Genomic DNA, 21668 nt, shown 5'->3' with positions numbered 1-21668 from the left:
CGGGCAGAGGGGGTTTCCCTGCCCGGCGCCTCCGCCTCCCAGCGCTGGAAGGAAAGGTGAGTGGAGGGGCTGAACCAGAGGTGGCTCTGTGCAGAGCCGCCTCTCCGGCTCGGTAGATCTTCAGGGCCACGGAAAACGGGTCCAAATGGCTCTTTGGGTGGTAAAGGTTGCCGACCCCTGCCCTAAAGCACCGGGGGGCACATGGAGCAGAGATGCGGGGCATGTGAGTAGTGTGGGCACCTGGAGAAGGTGTTGTCCCCGAGTGCCATTTCCCCCTGATATGCCTCTGCTCTTTACAATATCAGTATTCTTTACCAAAGGGTTGCCTTTGCCTCTACCTGAGAGAGTAGATCCCCTCAAAACCATAGGCCGGTGCCCACCTGGCACCCTCCCCTCTGTTACGGCCTGCATTAATATCAGAATAATCCCTCAATTCAAAAACCCTACACCAGCCATTCTCAACCAGGGTACCATGGTACCCTGGGGTGCCATGAGCATGTCCCAGGGGTACCACGGCAACACTACCACCTCCCCCCCCCTCATTTTTGTGGTATCTCCCACTGGCACCAGCAAGGACATGGAGGTGGCTCAGGGGGCAGGGCCTGCCACAAGGTCAGCAGCCACCACCACCCCCAGTGCTTCCCTTCACCCTGGGAGGGGAAGGTGGGGTGTGTGGCAAGCAGGCGCAATGGGAGGGGAAGGTGGAGGGTGGCGGCAGGGGTACCGTGAGATATGAAGAGTGAGGTCAAGGGTACCCTGACCTCGAAAAGGTTGGGAAACACTGCCCTACAGTATAGTGAGGTAGGATATCAAGTTAATTAAAACTTTTGATTGGCACTTAGAAAACCCATTTATGAAAGAAGATCTAGCATTAACGTCAAGCTGACTGCCAGGGGTAAAATTATGCACAGTCACTAACTGGAAGAAAGCTTTTGTGACCCCAATCTCGTTGATTGGAAGAATGTGTTCCACGGCCAGGCTGCGCAAACTATCACAATTAGAGTTTGCGATAGGAAGTGTTCGGATCACTTTGCTGAGAAAGTGGTTCCATCGGTAGCAGACCCTAACGCTACGCCACCTTTATTTTGGTGTTCAGTGCAGTTACAAAGATATTCTGTTGTTGTTTTTTAATGAGGGCAAGGAACATTATGTTCAAAAATGAACCCACCAAATGCTGTCAAGTTGCAGACGTTCGCTACAAATTAGAATTGATCCCATTGCACTGAGAATAGCACACGCACGCGCCTTCGCTTTTTGATTGCTGTCTTATTTCATACAGAAACCGCAACAGTTGTCAAGGGTCCCAAATTGACTTGCATCTCTCAGAGCCAATCACTGAAATCAACAGATTTCAGTAGCCTGGTTTGTATTCTGGGCAACTCTGTGATATAGTGGTGAGAGTGTTGGCCTAGGATCTGGGAGACCCAAGCTTAAATCCCCGCTTTGTCATTAAAAATCACTGGGTGCTTCCAAAGAAAATGGTGCTTTGAACAGACGAGCCCATGGGATATAGAAACGCACAGTCTATCCTTTAAAGCAAGGGTGTCCAACTCTGGTGCCCCAGATGTTCATGGACTACGATTCAAATCAGCCCCTGCCAGCATGGCCAATTGGCTGATGGGAATTGTAGCCCATGAACATTTGGGGCGCCAAAGTTGGATATCCCTGCTTTAAAGCAACTATTCCCTTCCAGGGGAGCGGATCTCTATCAGACAGAGGTCATTTATGATCTCAGCAGATCCCTAGGCCCCATCTGCTGGTTGTAAACAGAAACCACTTTGCACCTGTCAGCTAACTGTAAACTAGTACTGAATAAGGTTTTTAGAGTTGTTCAATGTCAGCTTACTGTTAGCTGACAGAAGCACAGTTTATGTTTAAATCATTTTAATATAAACGTTATTTATTTATTTATTTATTTATTTATTTATTTATTTATTCAACTTATATACCACCCAACCCCCGAAGGGGGTTTATATATGAAGAAACAAAGTAACTGAACAGAAAAAATACAAATATTTCACTTCCTACTAACCATATTAACTTTCTATAACTTTATCCAACTGATATTACCAGTTCTTAAGTCCATATCTTTTTAAAGTTTAACTCATACCGTTAGTTAATTCCCATTTACTATGCACTAGATGTTTTGCATAGTATTTATATTGCTCATCTTAATGCTGAAGATACATTGACAGGTATATGAATTCTTTTCTACCTTTGAGATTCCAGTCTTTTAGACATCTCCAAACGTTTGTTCTTTACTAATGTCAGTATTTATCTGTGGCTGCAAATTCCAAAAATTTATTCATCCAATCTTCTAACACTAGCATGCCTTCCAATTTCCAATATCTGGCTATCAGAGTTCTTGCCACTGAGATCATATATAATGTTAGTTTTCATTGTCCTTTTAAATAGAGGTTGTTAATATATTTAATATAAACATATCTCTTTTCATCTCAAAATCGTAACCCAAAATATATTTTTTATTTTAACATAGACACCATTCCAAAGCTTTTTTTTATCTTTTTACAGCTCCATCATATGGATTGAATGGACCCTTTTCTTTTCTTACGTCAACATATGTTTGAATCTTCTGTTGCATCTCCCTTTTGCTTTGATATGGTGGGCCACCTGGGGGTCAGTTATCCTTTGATAAACCCTTTGATGTGCACTGTGGCTCAGCAAATGGACTTTAAAAAAATTAAGAGGGTTGCTGACTTCTGCCATTTTTTTGGTTTACTGGAAATAAAGGAAAGTAGAAACCATATACATATAGGCATATAAGAAAGTTTACCAAGGACATCTCCAAGTTTGGTCAGTCTGAGCCACCATATTGGGCTACCTGCTGTGATCAGGGCTAGATCAGGCCAATATCACATTGGAGACTAAATCACGTTGGAGACTTAGGTCCCTTCCGCACATGCAGAATAATGCACTTTCAGTCCACTTTCACAATTGTTTGAAAGTGAATTTTGCTATTCTGCACAACTGCAAAGTGCACTGAAAGTGGATTGAAAGTGTGTTATTCTGCATGTGCAGAAGGGGCCTTAAGTCACCAGATCAAGCAGAGATCCCACTAGGAACCTAAATCACATTGGAAACCAAAAGTGTCTCTGTGTTATTTCTACTTCTGTGCCAGTGATGGCAAACCTATGACACATGTGTCCAAGGTGACATGCCATGATGTTTTGGGTGACACACCAGCGTTCACCAACACCCGACAGTAACTATTCTCCCCGTTCAAGTTTGAGCCACTTTCATAATTATCAGATGTTTATATAATACCTAGCACCACACATGATTGGACAGTATTTTTTTTAAAAAAATAAATGAATATTTACATAATTGTTTCTCTTTTTGGGGGGTTTCAGAGGTATCATGCCAAAACAGTCCAAATAGACATTTTCTGTATTTTTCCACAACAAGCCCCAAAAGTTCATGAGAACATAAGAACAAGCCAGCTGGATCAGACCCGAGTCCATCTAGTCCAGCACTCTGCTACTCGCAGTGGCCCACCAGGTGCCTTTGGGAGCTCACCTGCAGGATGTGAAGCAATGGCCGTCTCAATCATTGCTCTGTGCCCATTCCCCCTAGTAGCCCAGGCCCAGTCCGATCTTGGCAAAGCTTAGAAGGTAAGCAAGGTCGGCCTTGGTTAGTACTTGGATGGGAGACCATCAAGGAAGTCTAGGGTTCAGAAGCAGGTATTGGCAAACCACCTCTGTCCTGACCTGCATGAACCAGAGTAGCTTGATCCCCTCAGACACAAGCCAGGTCAACACTGGTTGACTCTGCTGGCATGTCACCCCCCTCCCCCCGAACAAAAGAGAAACAATTCTTTACAGATTCATTTATTTTTTAACTGCATTGCAAGCTACATGAAGGTGAAAGGGAGCTGTTAATCCAACCATTGTTAACTCGTCATGTATATCCATTCATAGATAATTCAGATACAAATTCTGTGAGAATGTTATTAGAAGATCGTGTTCCCGCCATTTCACGGAAGGTAGCTAAATTTTGTATACTGGTACACAACAAGCGTAGTTCCTTATTAAGACAAAAAGCTGTACTGTGTGACGAGGACTGTAATAATGCCTGAAGTTAATACTATTTATCAATAGATTTTATAATGGATTTTACAATTCATATTATATTTTTGTATAAATTGAATGCTATGTATTCACATGTATTCTGATCTTAAACTACTGGCTGGCCTAAAGGCCATAATAAATATCCATCCATCCATCCATCCATCCATCCATCCATCCATCCATCCATCCATCCATCCATCCATCCATCCATCCATCCATCCATCCATCCATCCATCCATCCATCCATCCATCCATCCATCCATCCATCCATTCATCCATCCATCCTAGTCCTATCCATCCATCCATCCATCCATCCATCCATCCATCCATCCATCCATCCATCCATCCATCCATCCATCCATCCATCCATCCATCCATCCATCCATCCATCCATCCATCCATCCATCCATCCATCCATCCATCCATCCATCCATCCATCCATCCATCCATCCATCCATCCATCCATCCATCCATCCATCCATCTATCTATCATTTATTTTTTTAAAAAATACAGTCCAATCATGTATGGATGGGAAACCACCAAGGAAGTTCAGTCACTATGCAGAGGCAGGCGATAACATACAACCTCTGGTACAGGGTCACCATAAGTCAACTGCGACGTTGACGGTACTTCCCGTCAGAACCACATATTACAGGCAACTTGCAGGCCAATAAGATGCAAAATTATCTTCCACGACAGGGCAATCACCCCAGTACAATATCATAAGAATGTTTAAAAAGGACCATTACCTTATTAACCCCATCTGCCATGGCTTGTAGGGTTAGTTCTCTTGGTCCATCCACGGTCTTACCATTATCAGTGGGGCCCCAGCTGGCACTGTAGATATCTATTACTTGGGGCATGTGACTGATTGAAGAAGCTTCGATGATATCAGTCATAAACGGCTGATCCAGCATTCGGATACCTGTGGAATGAATCAACATAGACGTAGATAACAAACTGGGAAAGGAAATGGGCTGGTATGTTTTTTGTTGTTTTATCTACATCCTCCTTTTCTTTCTTGTCGGTATGCAAAGTAGTTTATCACATCATTTTGCTTTCCTCCATTTTATCCTCACAACAAGAATCCTGTAAGGTAGGTCAGGTCAAGAGAATGTGACAAGCCTCAGATTTCTGTGAGAGAGTGGGAATTCAAACCTGGGGGGTCTTGGGTCTCAGAATAACACTCTAAATTACTATTCCTCATCCCCTCTCAAGTTGTCTGAAAGGGGTTCTGAATATGAAAACTCTTAAAATCCAATTCTAATCTTTATTTTCTATAACAAAACATAAGTTTAGCTAACAAAAAAACCCATACAAGATTCGTCCATGAAGAGCAGGAGGAAAATGGCAGAGGGGAAACAGCATTGCATGTTTCATGAGATCACTTCCAGCCAAAACTCAGAAGTGACATCACATCCACCCCTACAATGTTGCAGAAATTCCTTAAATCTCTATAGTCTTTACCACAGAGATTGGGAAAATTCTTTGAGTGTCACAGGTGACTGTAACATGATCTCAAAACACACATGATTTAACGGCTTTACGTAAAATTTCCACCAGGCTCTGGCCCCTGCCTGGTGGAATGCTCTACCTCCAGCTGTCTGGGCCCTGCAGGACCTTGGTGAGTTCCGCAGGGCCTGTAAGACAGAGCTATTCCACCGGGCTTTTGGAGGGGCCGGCCGCGGTTCCACAGCCCCCCCCCCATTGAAATCAAAGCTGCCTGTCTGGACCACCTTGGTTGGGCCCTAATTCCATCTTGGGCCCAGCCTACCTCCTCCCCTTTCTTCTTTTTTTGGCCTTTAGATTGGGCGCCTGTGTGTGTGTGTTCTACACAATCCTGTTGTTTTAATCTATTTATTGTTATTAACTGCTGTTGAGTTGTAATGGGTTAAGTTTTTATGTTGTATTAATTTGCTGTTTGGAAACAGCCATGTTGTGAGCCGCCTCGAGCCCTTCGGGGATGAGGCGGCCTATAAATTTTATAAGTAAATAAGTAAATAAGTAAATAAGTAAGTAAGTAAGTAAGTAAGTAAGTAAGTAAGTAAGTAAGTAAGTAAGTAAGTAAGTAAGTAAGTAAGTAAGTAAGTAAGTAAGTAAATAAATAAATAAATAAATGATGCTAAGTTTTCCAGCTCCCCTAAAACTCCTTCTATGTGGGGGGGGGGGGGCTGGTCTGGGAATCCTAGTCATAACTCTGCTTCATATTGTACTGGTCATAACTAAGCACTAAATCTCAACCTAAATAACTCTGAAAACACTTGCCCATTTTGGCAACGAGATTTCCAGAGTGCGCGCAATAGCTCTTCCAATCGTATTCTGGGGAAATATGAAAAAAAATGTTTCCATAGCATCCAGTTCACAGGCTGCATTATTCTTTCCTCCCCAAAAGGTTTTTAAATTGCTTTTCAAAATTTCCAACTGCTCTTCAGTAATGCTGCAGCAACTACAAATGAAATCGTAATGCTTTTTTACCACCTTTACTACATGATTCCTCCAGCTACAGGTTACCCTGACAAAATAATGTGCCAGCTTTTATATTCAAAAGGGTTATTTGCCTTGTGACAGACCAGTGTTCCCAAGTTCAAAGAACAGATCTACTAGAACAAAGTAATGTCTCGAGGCAATAATTCTGGTCATGGGGCCACTGCAGGGGAAATGCTTTTACTTCCATGCCCTGTTTGTAGACGTTTTGATCACCATGTGAAACAGGATGTGAGTAAAATAGGACTAGGCAGCCATTTGCTCAGTCCAATCCAGGGGTCTCTAGTGTGGTGCCTCAGGGCACCATGATGCCTATTGACATCTTTTTTGGTACCCATCTAGTGTCTTTAGGAAATGGGTGGGGCCAGGTAGGCTTTTTGCCCAGCAAGGCAAACGAGATTGACTATTGTAGATTTGATTGGGTTGACAGCTTTTTAAAAATGTTGCTTTGCCAGACAAATCTTGACTGTATTACTGAAGACACAAGTCCCGTTCCCAAAACAAGTTTGGCCCGTTTTATTTCCCTCAACCTGGGATTTTTCAAAAATCACTAAGCCAGCAATCCTTTTGCACAATCCCAGGATGGAGGCGCTCCCGCACAAACACAACAGACAAAGAGACGCTTTATTTCCCTCCCTTCCACCCATTCACTTTAGGTTCTATGGTGTCCACTACGTCAGGGAGAATTTGCCTATCCGCCATCCTGTACAAGTTGCCCAACACAATGTGGGCAGATTCTCTGAGCCTCCAACAGTGTACAAAGTCCCCCAAGCACATTTTCTCCCTGTGGCTGTGAGTGTGACTGATATACAGCAATATGTTCAATACTGCCCAACCATAGCAGGGAGGTCCCTTTTTCTTTCCTTTTGTGCAGTCAATCGGATTGTGGGCCAATCGGCATGGCTGCGGGAGTTCATTTCTGTATGCCTGTGCAGTTACGCATGTGTTGCAGGGAATGTGTTGCAAAGGTGTGAAAGTAACCTGGACTGTTTCCATGGGCTCCAATTGCCGCCTGAATGGGCACAAACACGAAAAAACATCACAAATACCAAAAAAAATCAGATGGACCCGAATTTTTCGGGTATAACTGAATATTCGGGTATAGCTGAATATGTTATTTGTCTTATTCAAGCATACAGATAATGTTATGCCCGAATAAATCCAAATCTGAATTTTACCGAATTTCTAGGGTATTGACCAAGCCAACACATCACCACAATAGGAGTCCCCCTTTGACTGCTAGAACAGCCAAGCTAGGGATCACGGGACCTGTATGGACAAAAGCCAGATGTGTTGGAGGTTGTAATGAGGAGGGTAATTGGGGGAGATTATATATATCAGGGATTCCCTGCTCTGTGTATTGGGGATCCCCTGCTCCATGGTCCATCCTCCTGATGCTGGTCAGTTGGCCAGCAGGAGACTTGGCTGCAGGAAAACTAGGCTTTGGTTTGCATTGCTGGCAAAGTGGTGATGCACAAGAAGTGATATCATTTCATTGCTGGGACATTCTGGTATTTGGTATATTTGGGCAAAAAAATTGGGCAAAAAATCTATGGTAAAAATGACTGCCAGTGTACCCCAGAAATGAGATAAACATGTTGCCTTGCTAGGCCTTGTTTTCCTGCTAGTTTTTCTCACCACCCCCACCAATTGTTCCAAAAACAATTTAAATTTAGCTTTTCATGTTCTTTCTAAAAAGTTATTATTATGACCTTCCCCAGGTGTGACAGATGGAGTGTTATTCTTTGCACCAGTTCCTATCATCCAGTTTTTGACCACAGAGCCTTTCTCTTTAGTTTCCACTGGATGGTGCTAGAGGCCTCAATAACACCTCAAAATTTGCAAATTATGACTGTACCTGTGGTAATGTGGGTACCGAGAGAGGGGCAACATTGAAGATAGTGCATGCTACCCCCTTTTTAAGGACAGGGTAGAAATGGTCTCAGTATTGTATCTCTGAACGACCATCTTTTTGCCGGAAAAGATCTTCTTGAAAGCATCCTTGCCAGGAATTGGATATCGAAATCACTGAGTTATTTCAGCTGTGTTTTAGAGCCTTGGTGAACCATCTTTTAAGCAGATGTCCTGCAGGTCAAGTCAGTCTAAGAGTTTGTGGTCCAAAGATGTTGATACGTGATCTTCTCTTGGGGGGCATCCAGAACATCTGGGGACATCTGGGGTGGCATCCTGTATTTTAAGCAGCATCATTTCCTCTTTTGCAATAGCTTTTTTGAAAGCTAGCTGAGGAGCGTCCTTTTAGTCTTCTTATCTCAGACCTTTAAAAGATGCCTAGCAAATAGCATGAAGGAGTCGGATGATGACCTTCGCACAAGGTATGCTGGGATCCATGTATCCAGTGCATGTATCATAAACATGCTTATATAAATGCAGGTGATTTCTCTAGGGTAGTTTTATATGACCTTGGGGGGTTCCCCCCCCCTTGTGGCTGGTAGGGGCCATTCAAACCTATTGCTGTTGGTAGCTACAGATTAAAGGTTAAGCTGCACAAAATAATAAGAAATTAAGAGAAAAGAAGATAAGGTGACCTTTCTGTAACAATGTCCTGACCTAGACTAACCCAGTATCATCAGATGTCATATGCCAAGCAGGATCAGCCCTAGTTACAGAGGTGGGATCCAGCAGGTTCTCACAGGTTCCTGAGAGTAGGTTACTAATTATTTGTGTGTGCCGAGAGGGGGTTACTAATTGGTGATTTTGCCATGTGGTTTTTGCCTTAGTTATGCCCCTCCTCTCAGCAGTAGTGCGCAGAACTTGAAGCAGTCTAGCAGGAGGTGCACCGGCGTGCGTGGCAGCCTACGCCTGTGTGCATTCGTTTCCCTCTCAAGGACCGGCGCAGCGGCTGCGTCCTTGCCACAGCCCCGCCCAGGAATGCCCTGCCCCGGAATGCTCGGCCATGCCCCCGTTGTGCCCCGCCCAGCCCCATTGGTGCTACGGCACAGTTTGAATCCCAGCACCATGGGAACCTGTTACTAAAATTTTTGGATCCCACCACTGCCTAGTTAGTTTTTGGATAGGAGATGACCAAGGATGTCCATGGTTGGTTGTGACTTGGCAGAGCTTCTCCACCATACATATGACAACTCTTCCTCCAAAATATCACCTTGATATATTTACCCCCTGGTTTACTCTTACCTGCTACCTTTGAATTATATGCCACTCCGACTCCACAGATATTATTGTCTGCTGCAGCAGAGACTTCTCCAGCACACCGGGTTCCATGGCTGTGGAGAAAGGCAAAGATTCCATATCTCAAAGTTCAGGTGAGAACTGATATTCTAAGAACCACCTTAGCCTTTGCAGTGCTGAGTTCGATCTGATCAAGAGTCAACCAAGTCTGCAATCCACTCTTGACAGAGGACAGAAACCATAATATAGGCCAGAGATACCCCAATGTGGTTTCTGGGGGTGCCATAGTGCCTGCCAATAAAGTTTCTATGGAAAGTGGGTGGGGTCAAGTTGCTCTGAGACAGTGATCCTCAAAGTGGTGCCCCACGGCCCACCAGTGCGTTGCTGCTTCCCCAAACCAAAAAGTATGTGCTGGGTTTTCTCCATCTTACTGGAGCTGGAGGTGCTTCAGAAGATCCTAGGACCGTGGTGGCGAACCTTTGGCACTACAGATGTTATGGACTACAATTCCCTGCATGTGGCAGGGGCTGATGGGAATTCTAGTCCATAACATCTGGAGTGCCAAAGGTTCGCCACCACGGTCCTAGGAAGTGTGACAGACTTTCTTAACTGGCTGTTGTGGGTTTTCCAGGCAGTGTGGCTGTGGTCTGGAAGTTTTTGCTCCTAACATTTCACCCGCATCTATGGCTGCCAACTTCAGGGAGAGATGTGTTTCTCTCCGTGGCACTGTGCCACACATTAACCATGTTACTTAAAGAAAATAACTTAATTAAGTTCAATTGGAAACCCTTGATAGAATATCTAGACAAAGCAGGGGGGAAAAATCGATGACCAGTGGTTTCGAAGGTTAAGGAGAGTGAAGATAAAATTCAGTAGAGAAAACGGAGACTTTTTAAATCAATCGTGATGTTAAAGATTTAATTTCAGTTTGCTGTTTAATGTTGAAAGTTTAGGGTTTGAGAGTTAATATTGGAGGCAGAAGAAACTGAAAGTCTATGAAATACGTACTTTAGAATTTGGTTAACTTTTGTCCTATGTTTTGCGTATGTTTTGGATTTTGACTTTAAAGTACGAATGAAAAATTACTGGGGGAAAAAAGAAAGTGGGTGGAATCACATACGACTCTTGACCAGTGGGGCTTCCAATCGGCCACTGAAGAGCAGATTGGCTGTGCAAATTAAAATTATGGTCTGTTCCACACAGCACAAAAAAAAGACATCTGTAGGATGTCTTAAAAATAGGCAACTGCTTCTTTTCACTCCGCACACCCAAAATAAGATGTCAGGGGGACATCTTAAAAAGAGGCAGCTGCTGGTTTGGTTCCAGACAGCAAAAATGTGTGGCCCTTTCTGCACAGGCCAAATACAGCGCCCTGGGGACGGCAATGTTCGCATGGGGGCGTAGCTGCTTCGCAGCCGCGCCGCTCTCACTCCTCCCCAGCGGCGCGAAGCCGCTGTTTCCCAACCTTGCTCCCCGAATGGCAGCGGCTGGAAGGCACCATCCCTCCCCCCTTTCCCAATCGACTTACCTTCCCTGAGACCATCCCGGAGTGGTTGCGCAGGGCAGGGGAGCGTGTCCCCTGGCTTTAGTGACGCGCTGGACGGTCGCAGGGAAGGTCTGGGACCGTTTGTGTGAATGGTCCCGGGGGGTTGGGTCGGCATCATGTATGCTGACCCAACCCCCAGTGTGGCCGTGTGAAAACGGCCTGTGAGAGGAAAAGAGGCTTTTTCCTGCCCAACTGTTTCGCTTGCTGATGATTTTCACCCTCTGCTTGCACCCAACATTTTATGTGCAGTTGAAGGGATTCTTCCTGTCTCCATTTGCTGAAGGTTTCCCTAGGACATTTGCTCTGCAGGCTCCGATCCTGGGTGCCTTCCCAGCTTGAGAAGTACATAGTTGTACCCCGTTCTTTCTGCTGAATCTGGAAATATATAGTTTTGCTCTTTTTTGGAAGAGCTATTTTCAAAGATACGCAAACATGCGTAAGACAATCTTAGTCCCATTGAAAAGCACTGGGATTGCAGAGGACAGGTCTACTGCCCATTGAGAAGCACTGCCATGTGGCCTAGCTTTCTCTGCCTCCTGCTGTCAGCTGGCTGCCTTGACAAGCCACATGGCCCCCACAGAGTGGACTGCAGTCAGCCTTGTGCCAAAGACCACGGTGAGGGCATGGGGGCTGGGTAGGAGCCACTTTTGGCTGCACACCTATTGTGGCCCTGCCCAATCTTCTTCGGTGGTGGTGGTGGCTGAGGCTAGTGGGTGAGGGTGCTTGAAGAGAAGGTGGCATGGCAGGAGGGGGCAGCTGAAAACACCCCCTTGTGACACAGGCAAGTGGTGCCCTCTGCCTTCCCCTATACATACCCTTATGCTAGGCATTTGTCCTCTGGCACCCATAGGCTGCATGGAAGGCATAGGCTGACTGTGGTACAACACTTGTCAGGGCCGGAAGGCGGCTGACCTCTTCTGTGGTCGACACCCTCTCAGAGGCGAAAATATTGTACATAGGAATCACAAAGGTATTTTTCAACACAAACACAGCAGAAGTAGACACTTGCAGACACTCAGAATGCTGTTCTTTCCACATGGCAACACTTTGTGTCAGCGGCTGCCTGGTATGTTTTGCCAAGATGTTTCAGCAATGCTAACAGCAACCAAACAAGGCCGTCTCTGGCTGGGTGGAATGGGGCGTTTGGAAATGTCAGCCTCCTGTCCGTTGCAATTTGAACAAAGCAAATGGGCTGCTGAAACTTAATGGGCACAAACCTTATTAGAGTCTTGACAGAAGACAGTTAAGAGCCCTATGTAAGCTGCTGTACACTTCAAGAAAAGAATATACAACAGGGGTATCCAGGCAGTGTCCAGCAACTGATAGGATGATTGTGGGTAGGGAAATTGTGGGTGAAACATCCTCTGCCGCTATGTCGCTCCCAAGAAAAGCTTGAAAGTGACATAGAGTAAATTTTACCATCGAGTTTTGGGCAATTCCTAGAATTACCCAACATCACTTCCAGTTTTTCCTCAGAAGTGATGTACCAGTGCAGAGTACACTGGTTTGTTTATTTTTTAATTCTCCTGCTAACATCTGTTCCCCGGAATGGCCCCCAGTATCCCCTTATGAAGTGGTGGAACTAATTGGAGAATTAAAACGGGGGAAAGCCCCCGGGCCAGATATCATCACCTCTGGGGTCCTGAAATCGCATGTTGATTGGTGGGCCCCTCTCTTAGCCTCTGTGTTTACACAAATTAACAACTCTGGTGTAATTCCTAAATCCTGGTTATCGGCAACAGTGGTACCCATCTACAAAAAGGGAGCTATCTCTGACCCCGCCAATTTCCTCCCTATTAGTCTCCTATCTGTAATTGGGAAGATCTATGCAACGCTCCTTTTACAGAAACTCATATATTGGGCCCTACAAATACGAACGATTGGGTTTGAACTAATTGGTTTCATCAAAGGGAAATCCCCGCTCGATCATGTGATAGTTCTAGCCCACTTAGCAGCCAAATACGCAAGCAGGCCACATTGCAAACTTTATGCTGCCTTCATTGATCTGAAGGCAGCTTTGGAATCAGTCCCCAGATAACTTCTCTGGGCCAAGCTTGCTGCTCTTGGAATTGAGGATAGACTTCTCTTCCTCATAAGGCAAATTTACTCAGGCACCAGCTGTCGTAATAAGTGCTCTCAGGAAGGCCTTCTTACTGACTCCATTGAGGCTACCAAAGGAGTTAAACAGGGATGTGTGTTGGCCCTCACTCTTTTTCATCTTTATTTGAGTGACCTCCCCTCACTTCTGACAGGTCCCAATTTCCACACTCCCAAGCTCCTCACTCCCAATTTCCACACTCCTCACATTATTTATCAACCCTGCTCTACGCGGATGACTCTGTCCTGCTATCACATTCCAGGGTGGGTCTAAGGTGGCTCATAAAACAATTTTCAGAGTACTGCAATACCAACAAATTAACAATTAACTATCAGAAAACCAAAATCATGGTTTTTGCCAGATCCCACAAAAAATACTATTGGAAATTAAATAATGTTCTTGAGCAGGTTTATTGTTTTAAATACCTTGGTATCACCTTTTCGCACAACCTTTCCTGGACCTTGCACCAAAAGGCAGCGCTCACTCTGTCCTCCCTTAGTATTTCTGGAATTCTTCGTTTCTTTCATAGCAGAGGGCACTCGTTTGTCCCGGCTGCATTAAAGATCTTCAATGCAAAGGTTGAATCCCAACTACTTTATGGGGTCCCCATCTGGATCCAAGCAGTGAACCATGCTCTGAATGTCCCCCAATCTAAGTTTTTCCACCAAGTAATGGAAGTTCCAAACTGCATCCCCTATGCAGGCTTGTGTTTAGAACTGGGCAAAACACCCTGGAACATAAAGCTTGGCTTACAGCCTTCAGATTCTGGCTCCGCCTCCACTATTTGCCATCCGAACAATCCCTTGTCTCATTGATACTACAAGACACGCAGGCTAACCTTGGTTCTCTCTAATCAAGAGAAAGATCATATCCATCGGCTTGCCTATTGAATCACTCTACTTAATGTCTTGTTCAGAAGTGTACAATAGGCTTAGAGATTGGCTTTTAGATCTGGAATTTGCAAATTTACATCTAGCAGCCAAACAAACCTGCTCCCCAACACAATTCTTAATCCCATTTGAGCAGAGCCGTATGGCCTATTACGTCTATGCTCTAACGAACCAAAGTGCAAGGATAGCCCTTACCATTGCACGATTTAACATTATGCCCTCTGCTCTACTAAAGGGTAGATTCAGTAACCTAGAAAAATCTGCAAGGCTATGCAGCTGCAAATCCAATGTGGTTGAAACCCTGGTCCACGAACTCTTGCACTGCACCAGATTTGATAAAATCAGATCTAAATATACCAACTTATATTCTCTTTTCCAATCTGGGCTGCCTGATCTGATTAGATTATCTCTATTGCTGAATAACTCAGACCCTTGTCTTTGTGAAGAGGTCGCCAATTTCATTATGGAGATAGTTGAGAGTTCCCAGTAGCACGTATCTTTTATGGTCCTTGTGACTGCTGTAAACCTTGCTCGTTGAGTGAGGTTTTTGCAAAGCAGCGTCTTCCTGTTGGTGCAGTGCGAACCACACAGCTGGGAAGACGCCGCTTTTCCCGTTGCCTCCACTGACCTCTTCTTCCAGCGTCACTCTGGAGGGCTGCAGAGACACTCCCATGCTGCCCTCTGACCCCTGGAGGTCAGAGGGCAGCATGGGCAGGTCCCTGCAGCCCTCCAGAGTGATGCTGGAAGAAGAGGTCAGTGGAGGGGGCTGACTGAGAGGCAGCTCCGTGCAGAGCCACCTCTCCGGCTGGGGGGGGGGAGTCAGGGCCAATCACACACTAGTGTGCGAACGGCCTCCGAGCCTCCACTGGACAATTCATGCCAGTGGAGGTTCATTTCCATGCGTGTGTGGAAAGGGCCTTGGCCTCAACAAGAACAACCAAAAAGAAAGTGTGGATCGCCAATCCATTTAGCAGTGGTATGCAAACTATTAATTCAGGCCATGTCTAACAAACTTGCCACTGATTTTGCTAAGCAAAGAGGAGCCAGCATGGCAGTGTAGTGGCTAGACAGAGATCTTGGTGTTCTAGGTTGAAATCCCCACTCTGACATGGAAACTCACTCTGTAACTTTGGACAAGTCACTCCGTCTGAACTGAATCTATCTTACAGGGTTGTTGTTGTGAGGATAAAATAAAGGAGGGGAGAACAGTGGTGTGAACTGCTTTTGGGTCCACAGGGGAGAAAAGTGGGGGTCCAATATCAATATAAATGTTTTCCATGAAAACAGAAAGGACAGAAGGTATCATTAGTTACGGAATCTAAATTTGTTTTCATGAGTGCTTTAACAGTCCTCTCCCCTAGAAGAAGAAGAAAAGGCAGAGAAATGCAGAACCTTTGAAGTCCAGAGCTTCACAGCTCCTCCTTTTGTTCTTGGCAAATTAATTGCTGCACATTATTTAAATGTCAGGTTTTTGTTGTAGAGAGAGGCAGTAATATTCTGCAGTAGGCAAAAATGGCAGGATTGCAAATGAGAACGCTCTGGCTCTTTGATCATCTCCAGTGGCTTCCATCAGGGGAGGCCGGGGGAGGCAAAATGAAACCGTGCTTGCAAATATAAAACCCTAGAAAAAATCCTTCCATCTACCCTTTAAACAGGGATCTCGGCATTCTGGATATGAGGAGCAGGGAAACTAGCAAAACACTTTTTCAGTCATATCCCTGGATGCTTTTGAGACCTGATTGATGTCTATTGTTATAATGAAAACCATCAATGTTATCTTCTGGAAGCCAGCTATTGAGTGATTAGACTTAGATCCTTCCTTCCTTCCTTCCTTCCTTCCTTCCTTCCTTCCTTCCTTCCTTCCTTCCTTCCTTCCTTCCTTCCTTCCTTCCTTCCTTCCTTCCTTCCTTCCTTCCTTCCTTCCTTCCTTCCTTCCTTCCTTCCTTCCTTCCTTCCTTCCTTCCTTCCTTCCTTCCGACTGAGTTACATGTTACATGCAGAGTTACATGCAGTTACATGCAGAGTTACATGCAGTTACATGTTACATGCAAAGTTACATGCAGACTCCTTTCATGTACGGGTGCTGTGTTCATAAACTGGCAGACATCTGTGGACTGTAGAGGAATTCTCTCAGGGTCAGGAGCAGACAGATGGTAATCACCCCAGGAGAGCATTATGGCTGGATCAACTCCATGTAGCATTAAGGCATCCCGTTTTTATATTTCTGCTAAGGAGATGCTACTTAGTTGAAAAAAACTTTGGACATAATCCGGTAGGGGGGAAAAAGCATTTTGAAGTCTGACTAATTTTACTGGGAGAGCTCAGCACTTCTCTTGAGACCAGTGCCTTTAAAAAGGGCTTAATTCTGCCTGGACTGTCTACTTATATCTAGTAAAGAAACAAAGGTCCCGGTTTAGACATTGTGCTGGATCTCACAGAGTATTTGGCAGAAGTGGAAGGCCTTTCCATCCATTCAGTACAACTTTCCCAATCTCCCCGCTTCTGCTGCAGCTCCCAATGACCCACCCAGCACTTCCGGGGTAGGGACTCACCATACCATCCAGGAATAGTATCAAGGGAGCTAGAGTTTGAAGTAGTAGTAGTAGTAGTAGTAGTAGTAGTAGTAGTAGTAGTAGTAGTAGTAGTAGTAGTAGTAGTAGTAGTAGTAGTAGTAGTAGTAGTAGTATCGGTTTTCATACCTTGCTTTTTCTCTACCTTTTAAGAGATCTCAAAGAGGCTTTCAATCACCTTTCCTCCTCTGTTGGGAAGAGAGGAGGAAAGGTATTTGTAAGCCACTTTGAAAGTAGGGCATAAATTCAAACTCTTCTCCCTCTACTGCAGCACACATGATCTTATCAGCATGGGAAAGGGGGGTTGCTGTACCTGTTCATTCACACAATTATCAGTGCAGGTCTATGCAATCTTTTCCCCTTCAAAGCCTGTTGAAATCAATGGCCTTAGACCAGAGTAAGTCTGCATAGGACTGAACTGTAAGACCTGTGTCATGTTGAAGTAGTCACCCATGCAGCTGGCAAAGTAAGGTTGGTTCCTGGTAACCCAAGTAATTGGATGTGCTCTTTACCTGTTAAACCAATCATCGGTATAGCGGGGGTATGGATAGGGGTCGTTGCTGCTGAAATCGTAGCTGGCTTGGGCATTCTGGGGGGAAAACATAGTTGAACAAATAAGCATTGAGTACAAAAATATGAGTTAGTACAAGCTGTCAAAGAAGAAATACATAAACTGCCCTTGTTATTATGGGGGGAAATGTTTGAGTCCAGTGGCGTATTTAAGACCAACAAAGTTTTATTCATTGTATAAGTTTTCTTCAGGTATCTTCAGGTATTCGTCAGGTATCTGAAGAAACGTGCATGCCCGCAAAAGCTTTTACCAAGAATAAAACTTTGTTGATCTTAAAGGTGCCACTGCACTCTTTTTTTGGTGTTCCAAAATAACATGTCTACTCACCTGAGTCTATCTTGTTATCACAGGTTAGACATATTTTAAAGCATGGTCTCAGTCAACCTGGTTATTACTGACTTGAGGTTTTATTTAACCTTTTACTCATGTTAGATTAACACAAGGGCTCCCCAACTATTTCAGCATGCGGGAACCTAAGGAATTTGGACACCAAATAAGGGGTGCCAGTACAAAATGGCTACTACAGAAGGCAGATTCAAGCACAAAATGGCTGCCACAGGAAGTGAAGCCCATTGAAAAATGTTAGAGTAGTAACTTCTCTAATAGTAACTAATTGTAACTTTTCAATATTTGGGACAGAGTCTCTTTTTAGCAGAATATTGTTAAAGATGTATTTTCAACATTGTTCTGTGGTGGCAGCTGCTGCTGAAGTGATTTAAACAAAACCTGCACAGCTGATAAAATCTCCAGTGGTCAATCAGAAGCCCTAATAGGCAAAAATTCTACCGAGCCCTGAAAACTTTACAAAAATGCCAGGAAGGATGGTGGTGGGCAATGTGGCATCCGCAGACACCTAGTTGGGAGCTCCAGGTTAACAGAAAACAATATAAATATTTTTTTAAATTAAAATTATGGCAGACTGTCAGCAATGACCACCAGAGGCGGAGCTACCAGGGGAGGGGGTGTGCATCACACTGGACGCAAGCCTGTGGGGTGGAAAATCACCCCTTGCCCCTCCCCACAGCACCCCCTACCCCCCACTGCTTTCCCACCCCCCATCCCCCCACACTTACTTTAGTTCAGCCTGAAAGTGCAGGCTGGAAAAGTGGCCTGTTCACTTGAGGCTGAAAACGGCCTAGTGGGAAGTGTAGTTCCCACCAGGCCATTTTCTGCCTCAAATGGGGGGGGGGGGGGGTGGGGGGGGGGGGGGGTGGGGGGGGGGGGGGGTGGGGGGGGGGGGGGGTGGGGGGGGGGGGGGGTGGGGGGGGGGGGGGGTGGGGGGGGGGGGGGGTGGGGGGGGGGGGGGGTGGGGGGGGGGGGGGGTGGGGGGGGGGGGGGGTGGGGGGGGGGGGGGGTGGGGGGGGGGGGGGGTGGGGGGGGGGGGGGGTGGGGGGGGGGGGGGGTGGGGGGGGGGGGGGGTGGGGGGGGGGGGGGGTGGGGGGGGGGGGGGGTGGGGGGGGGGGGGGGTGGGGGGGGGGGGGGGTGGGGGGGGGGGGGGGTGGGGGGGGGGGGGGGTGGGGGGGGGGGGGGGTGGGGGGGGGGGGGGGTGGGGGGGGGGGGGGGTGGGGGGGGGGGGGGGTGGGGGGGGGGGGGGGTGGGGGGGGGGGGGGGTGGGGGGGGGGGGGGGTGGGGGGGGGGGGGGGTGGGGGGGGGGGGGGGTGGGGGGGGGGGGGGGTGGGGGGGGGGGGGGGTGGGGGGGGGGGGGGGTGGGGGGGGGGGGGGGTGGGGGGGGGGGGGGGTGGGGGGGGGGGGGGGTGGGGGGGGGGGGGGGTGGGGGGGGGGGGGGGTGGGGGGGGGGGGGGGTGGGGGGGGGGGGGGGTGGGGGGGGGGGGGGGTGGGGGGGGGGGGGGGTGGGGGGGGGGGGGGGTGGGGGGGGGGGGGGGTGGGGGGGGGGGGGGGTGGGGGGGGGGGGGGGTGGGGGGGGGGGGGGGTGGGGGGGGGGGGGGGTGGGGGGGGGGGGGGGTGGGGGGGGGGGGGGGTGGGGGGGGGGGGGGGTGGGGGGGGGGGGGGGTGGGGGGGGGGGGGGGTGGGGGGGGGGGGGGGTGGGGGGGGGGGGGGGTGGGGGGGGGGGGGGGTGGGGGGGGGGGGGGGTGGGGGGGGGGGGGGGTGGGGGGGGGGGGGGGTGGGGGGGGGGGGGGGTGGGGGGGGGGGGGGGTGGGGGGGGGGGGGGGTGGGGGGGGGGGGGGGTGGGGGGGGGGGGGGGTGGGGGGGGGGGGGGGTGGGGGGGGGGGGGGGTGGGGGGGGGGGGGGGTGGGGGGGGGGGGGGGTGGGGGGGGGGGGGGGTGGGGGGGGGGGGGGGTGGGGGGGGGGGGGGGTGGGGGGGGGGGGGGGTGGGGGGGGGGGGGGGTGGGGGGGGGGGGGGGTGGGGGGGGGGGGGGGTGGGGGGGGGGGGGGGTGGGGGGGGGGGGGGGTGGGGGGGGGGGGGGGTGGGGGGGGGGGGGGGTGGGGGGGGGGGGGGGTGGGGGGGGGGGGGGGTGGGGGGGGGGGGGGGTGGGGGGGGGGGGGGGTGGGGGGGGGGGGGGGTGGGGGGGGGGGGGGGTGGGGGGGGGGGGGGGTGGGGGGGGGGGGGGGTGGGGGGGGGGGGGGGTGGGGGGGGGGGGGGGTGGGGGGGGGGGGGGGTGGGGGGGGGGGGGGGTGGGGGGGGGGGGGGGTGGGGGGGGGGGGGGGTGGGGGGGGGGGGGGGTGGGGGGGGGGGGGGGTGGGGGGGGGGGGGGGTGGGGGGGGGGGGGGGTGGGGGGGGGGGGGGGTGGGGGGGGGGGGGGGTGGGGGGGGGGGGGGGTGGGGGGGGGGGGGGGTGGGGGGGGGGGGGGGTGGGGGGGGGGGGGGGTGGGGGGGGGGGGGGGTGGGGGGGGGGGGGGGTGGGGGGGGGGGGGGGTGGGGGGGGGGGGGGGTGGGGGGGGGGGGGGGTGGGGGGGGGGGGGGGTGGGGGGGGGGGGGGGTGGGGGGGGGGGGGGGTGGGGGGGGGGGGGGGTGGGGGGGGGGGGGGGTGGGGGGGGGGGGGGGTGGGGGGGGGGGGGGGTGGGGGGGGGGGGGGGTGGGGGGGGGGGGGGGTGGGGGGGGGGGGGGGTGGGGGGGGGGGGGGGTGGGGGGGGGGGGGGGTGGGGGGGGGGGGGGGTGGGGGGGGGGGGGGGTGGGGGGGGGGGGGGGTGGGGGGGGGGGGGGGTGGGGGGGGGGGGGGGTGGGGGGGGGGGGGGGTGGGGGGGGGGGGGGGTGGGGGGGGGGGGGGGTGGGGGGGGGGGGGGGTGGGGGGGGGGGGGGGTGGGGGGGGGGGGGGGTGGGGGGGGGGGGGGGTGGGGGGGGGGGGGGGTGGGGGGGGGGGGGGGTGGGGGGGGGGGGGGGTGGGGGGGGGGGGGGGTGGGGGGGGGGGGGGGTGGGGGGGGGGGGGGGTGGGGGGGGGGGGGGGTGGGGGGGGGGGGGGGTGGGGGGGGGGGGGGGTGGGGGGGGGGGGGGGTGGGGGGGGGGGGGGGTGGGGGGGGGGGGGGGTGGGGGGGGGGGGGGGTGGGGGGGGGGGGGGGTGGGGGGGGGGGGGGGTGGGGGGGGGGGGGGGTGGGGGGGGGGGGGGGTGGGGGGGGGGGGGGGTGGGGGGGGGGGGGGGTGGGGGGGGGGGGGGGTGGGGGGGGGGGGGGGTGGGGGGGGGGGGGGGTGGGGGGGGGGGGGGGTGGGGGGGGGGGGGGGTGGGGGGGGGGGGGGGTGGGGGGGGGGGGGGGTGGGGGGGGGGGGGGGTGGGGGGGGGGGGGGGTGGGGGGGGGGGGGGGTGGGGGGGGGGGGGGGTGGGGGGGGGGGGGGGTGGGGGGGGGGGGGGGTGGGGGGGGGGGGGGGTGGGGGGGGGGGGGGGTGGGGGGGGGGGGGGGTGGGGGGGGGGGGGGGTGGGGGGGGGGGGGGGTGGGGGGGGGGGGGGGTGGGGGGGGGGGGGGGTGGGGGGGGGGGGGGGTGGGGGGGGGGGGGGGTGGGGGGGGGGGGGGGTGGGGGGGGGGGGGGGTGGGGGGGGGGGGGGGTGGGGGGGGGGGGGGGAGGGGGGGGGGGGGGGTGGGGGGGAGGGGGGGCGGGGGGGCGCAGAGGAGAGGGGGGGGGGGGGGGGGGGAGGGGGGGGAGGGGGGGGGGAGGGGGGGGGGGAGGGGGGGGGGGGGGGGGGAAGGGGCGGGGGTGGGGGGGGCCGGGGGGGGGGGGGGTGGGGGGATTGAGACTCAAGAAAGGCTCAAGAGCTTTATTGAACTGTGTCAGGACCCTTGCTCCAAAATAGCCAGAGCTGATGCTCAGGCCATTGCTAGTGGGT

General features: G+C 51.5%; 1 protein-coding gene across 1 annotated transcript in view; it reads right to left on the bottom strand.

Moving 5' to 3' along the window:
- LOC125438196 (neuroendocrine convertase 2-like) overlaps nt 1-21668 on the bottom strand; it is a 67925-nt gene that overhangs the window by 42447 nt on the left and 3810 nt on the right. The window contains exons 2-5 of the mRNA XM_048506456.1: nt 18077-18082; nt 17337-17413; nt 9727-9815; nt 4839-5014 (exon numbers count right to left, since the gene is read on the bottom strand). Coding sequence (XP_048362413.1) covers nt 4839-5014; nt 9727-9815; nt 17337-17413; nt 18077-18082 — 348 coding nt within the window. The remainder of the gene's footprint in view (nt 1-4838; nt 5015-9726; nt 9816-17336; nt 17414-18076; nt 18083-21668) is intronic.

Source organism: Sphaerodactylus townsendi, linkage group LG01 (assembly GCF_021028975.2).
Source record: "Sphaerodactylus townsendi isolate TG3544 linkage group LG01, MPM_Stown_v2.3, whole genome shotgun sequence".
Taxonomy (NCBI): Eukaryota; Metazoa; Chordata; class Lepidosauria; order Squamata; family Sphaerodactylidae; genus Sphaerodactylus; species Sphaerodactylus townsendi.
The sequence above is the reverse complement of the archived record's forward strand: the minus strand, read 5'-3'. Positions and strand labels throughout refer to the sequence as shown.